The sequence below is a fragment of the Phragmites australis genome, chromosome 16 (assembly GCF_958298935.1).
Source record: "Phragmites australis chromosome 16, lpPhrAust1.1, whole genome shotgun sequence".
NCBI classification, from domain to species: Eukaryota; Viridiplantae; Streptophyta; class Magnoliopsida; order Poales; family Poaceae; genus Phragmites; species Phragmites australis.
Genome location: NC_084936.1, coordinates 10,543,589 through 10,548,676, shown reverse-complemented (window position 1 = coordinate 10,548,676; position 5,088 = coordinate 10,543,589). Strand labels below are relative to the sequence as shown.

The 5,088-nt window shown below is 44.1% G+C and overlaps 1 protein-coding gene across 5 annotated transcripts; it reads left to right on the top strand.

Moving 5' to 3' along the window:
- The first annotated feature begins 1,916 nt into the window (after positions 1-1,916).
- Positions 1,917-4,717, top strand: LOC133894905 (uncharacterized). Of its 5 annotated transcripts, none has more exons than XM_062335101.1 (5): positions 1,917-2,294; positions 3,571-3,693; positions 3,812-3,894; positions 3,979-4,086; positions 4,278-4,717. In XM_062335101.1, exons 2-5 carry the CDS (start codon positions 3,614-3,616, stop codon positions 4,301-4,303), a joined length of 297 nt encoding a protein of 98 aa, XP_062191085.1. In that variant the 5' UTR covers positions 1,917-2,294; positions 3,571-3,613; the 3' UTR covers positions 4,304-4,717. The 5 variants fall into 5 exon arrangements, with proteins under 5 accessions (XP_062191085.1, XP_062191087.1, XP_062191086.1 ...); XM_062335103.1 differs by lacking the exon at positions 1,917-2,294 and adding an exon at positions 2,301-2,517; XM_062335102.1 differs by lacking the exon at positions 1,917-2,294 and adding an exon at positions 2,301-2,802.
- Positions 4,718-5,088: the final 371 nt, after the last annotated feature.

The following is a 5,088-nucleotide window of genomic DNA, read 5'->3' as shown; positions in this document are numbered from 1 at the left end:
ACTGTAGGCCCAGCTGGATGAAGAAAGGAGGCTCCGGCATGAATTAGAGAGATCGTTCGAGGAGAGGATGGCGGCAGAACGATCCCAGTGGTATGCGATGATGACGCCCCTTTATGCTGCAATGGGCCAAACTCCGCCACCGATGCCAACCCCTTCTCGTCCACTTGCTCCACAAGCTCCACACACTCCTGTGAGTTAGTTTATAACCTTGTAATCACAATTATTGCCATTCCTACAACCATAGAGTGTTGTGCTAACTATCTCCTTTGTGCAGTATCCATCAGAGGGATCGAATACGCCTGGAGCTGGAGGTTCGCACTTTGGTACTCCACCTCACTTTGGTTCGTTCTTCTCACTTTGAAAACTTACTTTTGTAACCCCATATCCATACTTAGCATTTCTGTTTACTTTCAAATGCATACTTCTTACTTAGTGTTTCTGCTCCTTGATTGATGCAGGTTAAGGTGGTAATCAATTGTGGAGTCCGTTACGGCCTGCAACATTTTCTTTTTGTTTGGACTATGTTTTGCTATCTTGTCACGATAATTTGTGATGTTTGTGTCACTTGCGATGTTTATGCGACGGTTTATGTGATGTTTGTGGCATATGTGATGCGACGGTTTATGTGATGTTTGTGTAATATGCGATGTTTATGTGAAGGTGGTAATCTGTGAAATATGTATAAATTATTTTGAATTGCAGCGACAGTTTTGAATCTGGTATGGATCAATTGTTGATCTGTTAAATAACAGTTTCCCGAGTGTTACACTCGGCAAACAAGGCTATGCCGAGTGTAACACTCGGCAAACCTGACACGTGTCGCAAGGCTATTCAATCTGGCATTTTGGATGCCAGTTTGCCGAGTGTGCTCTAATGCACTCGGCAAAGAGTGGCACGTGTCGCCAAACTGTGCTATTTGGGCGCTATTCTGTGCTCACTTTGCCAAGTACCCTCCAATACACTCGGCAAGCGTGCCATGATTTGTCGAGTGTATTCCACGGACACTCGGCAAAGTGTCCTCGTGTTTGCCGAGTGTATCCCTGAGACACTCGGCAAAGAGGCCGTTAACGTCTTGGCCCCGTTAGGTCACTTTTTTTGCCAACTGTCGTATTTGGCTCTCCGCAAATATGTTTGCCGAGTGTCCGATATAAAACACTCGGCAAAAAGTGATTTGCCGGCACTGTGTATGCCGACTGTGGTATGCCGAGTGTTACACTCGGCAAACACGTTGCCGAGTGTTTTTAGGCATACGGCAAAGTCTCGAAATCCGGTAGTGGTACCAATGATCTAACATGTATTTTTAATGGTGCCTAAATTGTACGGTCTTCAGAGGACTAAAGGGTGCAAGACGGGGATCTCGAGCCCCTGACGGCTCGACTCGCTCCATACGATCTTACTAAGTACTCCATGCACATTCCTGATGATCTCACATGTGTAAACTATGTTTTACTTTTTACCTGCTCGGGAAAGTTGGATGTTTTTTTTTTCTTTGAATAGAGAAGAGTGCGCTACCAATTGTTTTCTTTTTCTTTACATGTACTTTCCAATTTGTTCATGTGGGGAACAAGAGAACACATAAATATAACACATATCTTTATATGTCATGGTTCATGGTTGTTTGTATGACATCTGTGAAAATGATGGTCTTGCAATTTTTTGTGAAACAATTTTGAGGCCTTGTTTGGATGCACCTAATCCCAACCCAATCCTAGCTCAATCCATATAATTCCTGGTCCACCGACGTAGATTGCGCTAGAATTGTACCCAGACGTTTGCTTACTGGTGTTCATACATGGATTAAGATCCTACGGTTGAATATCGGGTTAGACTTAGGCCCAGAGATATCAAGGCCTATAAAAATTCTATCTCTACTATTTAAAAAATCTGTAATAAATTGTTTCCCCTGTCCACATTCTTCCTCCGCCTGCTTCTCATCCGTCCAACCTGATGTTTCACCCTTCCTCGTAGAAACGGCGTGCATGTGCGCCCGTCGTCCCACCCTTGCTAACGAACCCAGCGATTTCGCTACCGTATCATGCTGCTCCTCCCCACGCCGCCTCCTCATCTTCCTCCTGCCCTCACTCTGCCGGTGCCACCACGCCACCATTCCCCATCCAAACCATCCATACTCCATTTGTCCTTCTTGCTGCCCGCCCTACTTGTCCCCTCCTACAGCATTCTCCTAACTCCGTAGGCATCTCTTCCCGACACCTCTGCCACTCTCAGCTCCTCGTCCCTTCGTGCTGCCACCATGGGCTGCACCTCAGCCTCCCAGCCCCAAGTAGGAAAGGAGGGTAAGTCCGACGCCCTCAATTCCATTATGTTTGCCAAGTAGCTGCAGCGGAGGGGAAGGGCTGCGGTAGTACTACATGCAGCACATCCGCGACCTGCAACTCCAGATCTGGCAGAAGGCCCACAACCTCAACCACCTCAAGGCCCAGCGCAACGACCTGCTCGCTCCTTCTCAGCGTCCGCAATCTTGTGGCCTCGCCCAGGCGTCACCGATCAACGTCCCTGGTTAGTGGTCGCCGCAATGAGAGCGTTGCCGCCGACGTTGACCTTGGGGTGGAGGGGCATCTTGGGCTCTTGGTCTTCGGGGGTGGCGGGGAGTGAGGGCACGCCATCCCCTTATGCTCCTCTCGCCTAATTTCCATCACCGACGGTGGCTACCCGTTCAATACACGCCGCGGCAAGCGGCGACGCTATTCCTTCGTCCCGCAGCGCAGCCTTGCCGCATGCATGTTGTCGTCGCCCTCCGTCCACACCATGGCCGCACACATCTCTAAGAATCCAACCCTATAGGTCTGCACGGTCTAACCTTCCCTGCCACTGTGCCTCACGAAGGAGCGGCTTGCAGCTCAGCTGCCATGTAATGCCTTCCACTTGTATAATTACGGTGGTTAATTCATACATGAATGCATCGAAATAAAATTTTCCATTTGCAAAATTCTCCCCCTCACTGATGGACATGTGTGTGTGTGTGTGTGTCTATATATATATATATAGACACACACACACACATAAATAACTTCTTTTGATTTCGTCCAGTACCCAATTAGTCAAAATATTATTAGCGGCAACATCATTCGAATAGGATGGTCTGAGAAAGGTTGTGAAAATTATTTAACCATCGTAGTGTATTCTTCTTTTTGCACATATTTTCTTCTATGTATCTAGACTTTAGAGTTTCTTTTTGGGAGGATGTATCTTAAATATTTGATTGTGCAGCACGGATCAATTTTTTTACAACAGGCCAGATACTTTTTTTAGTAACAAATAGGTCTACAAACTGTTCAGATTCGGCTAATGAGTTTTCAAGCGATTCAGCTATTCAGTTGAAGTCTGCATAAATCTCTACAACTAGAATAAATCTCTACAACCAGACTAGATCACAATTTCCTATACCACTGAGTTATTTAGTTGAAGTCTTCGTAGATATGAGATTATTTAGACAACCCATCAGTTTATCACCTGCTTCTTGTTCTTCCTTCTCTTTTTGGCTGGTGATCGAAGGTCTCTGTTTTTGTGGTCATAGCACCAGGATGTTCATATGTTAGTATCTGTTTTCAGGTCTTCACATGTGAAAAATAGCTGTCAAAGAGATTTCCTCCCTATGCATGAACCCCATCAATTCAGCAGCAGAAAGGGGATCACGAGGGGCCTTTTCCGCTGGGTGTCCGGCATGTCTAGAAGGTTGGTAGCGCTGTGTCCAATTCAATTTTGGGACCTAATCCCATATATTCATATCTATTTTTTGTTTTAGCTATTGCAGTGCTATATTTTTCTATCTCTTATTTTTTGTCTGTTTCAGGTTATTCATTGTTGCGCAGATAGAATATGAGATCATGGACAAGGAAGACAATGGAGTTGATGCTGCTTTTAGCATAGGCAATGGTTACTTTTGATCCTTTCATTTTCGTTTACTGAATCTTACATTCCTTCATGGTCATTATAATGATGGCATGAAACACGATGCAGAAAGCAACACCAGCTCAATCTTACAAGTTGATGATTCTGCATCACTGGTTCAGTCTTACAAGTTGATGATACTGTGCTTAGAAATGCCTCGATACCTTCAGATCAAAGGTTCATAAATTCCCTAGCTTTCAATGTGTGTGGATCATAGCCAAAGGCACGGGTTTTGTTTGCCTCGTTGGGCTAGGCACTCTGTGATCCGCGGTGCTAAAATATTTGGTCCAATTAGCTGGTTTGTTGCGTTTGTTATATCCTGTTTACCATTCTCTGAATTTGACTCGCAATTTTGATTTTGCATTTAGAATGCTTAGGGAAGAGCTACATATAAGGAACCTGGCTCTTATGTTGACGAGGTGGTGAGGGTCGTGGGCAAATCCAAGGTTCTGGTGAAGGTCATAGCCAAATCTAATGTTCTAGTGAAGATAACTTCTTCTACAATTAATGGAAGCAATGGTGGACACCTTCCTCGAGCTCTTCCTAGAACGGCTCGGCATCCAGAAACGAAGTAGCAAAGCTGCAAAAAGTCTAGAGAATTGCATTGCAAGATATCAATACATTGGCATTTTTGTAGCAAATGCATAACCACCTGAGATTTTTCAGTTTCTCAGTGATAGTCCATGATTTTGTTGTCCTGGCAGATGGAATATGAAGGTCATTTATCATATGGCATCAAGTGTATCCTGGGTGAAACAATGAAGTGTGTGAGATATTGGCAATATATACTATAAACATGGCTGTCTTTTTGCCCATTTCCAGATTAACAGGAGAACTACACAGTCAGCAAATATATGGCTGACAAGGGAAGCATCTATGCCTGTGACCGGTTTCTGGTGGGTCTGATGCAATGTGTGTAAATGGTGCAGTGGGATGATTGATGCAATGTGTGACCTCGCTATTTTGATATTGTCACAGTAACATAATTTTCAGTTATAAAATTAACTGAGTGAAATCCCTTCGCTCTATAAGATTTCAATCAATGTAGCAACTTTCTTTTCTTATTTCTTCTTTTTTTGCATGAGTTTTGCAGTATACACCTCTTGAAGTTCAAATCTATTCTATATTTTGCCATTTAGTTTAGCATATTAACTCAATATCTTCAATATTTACTAAATA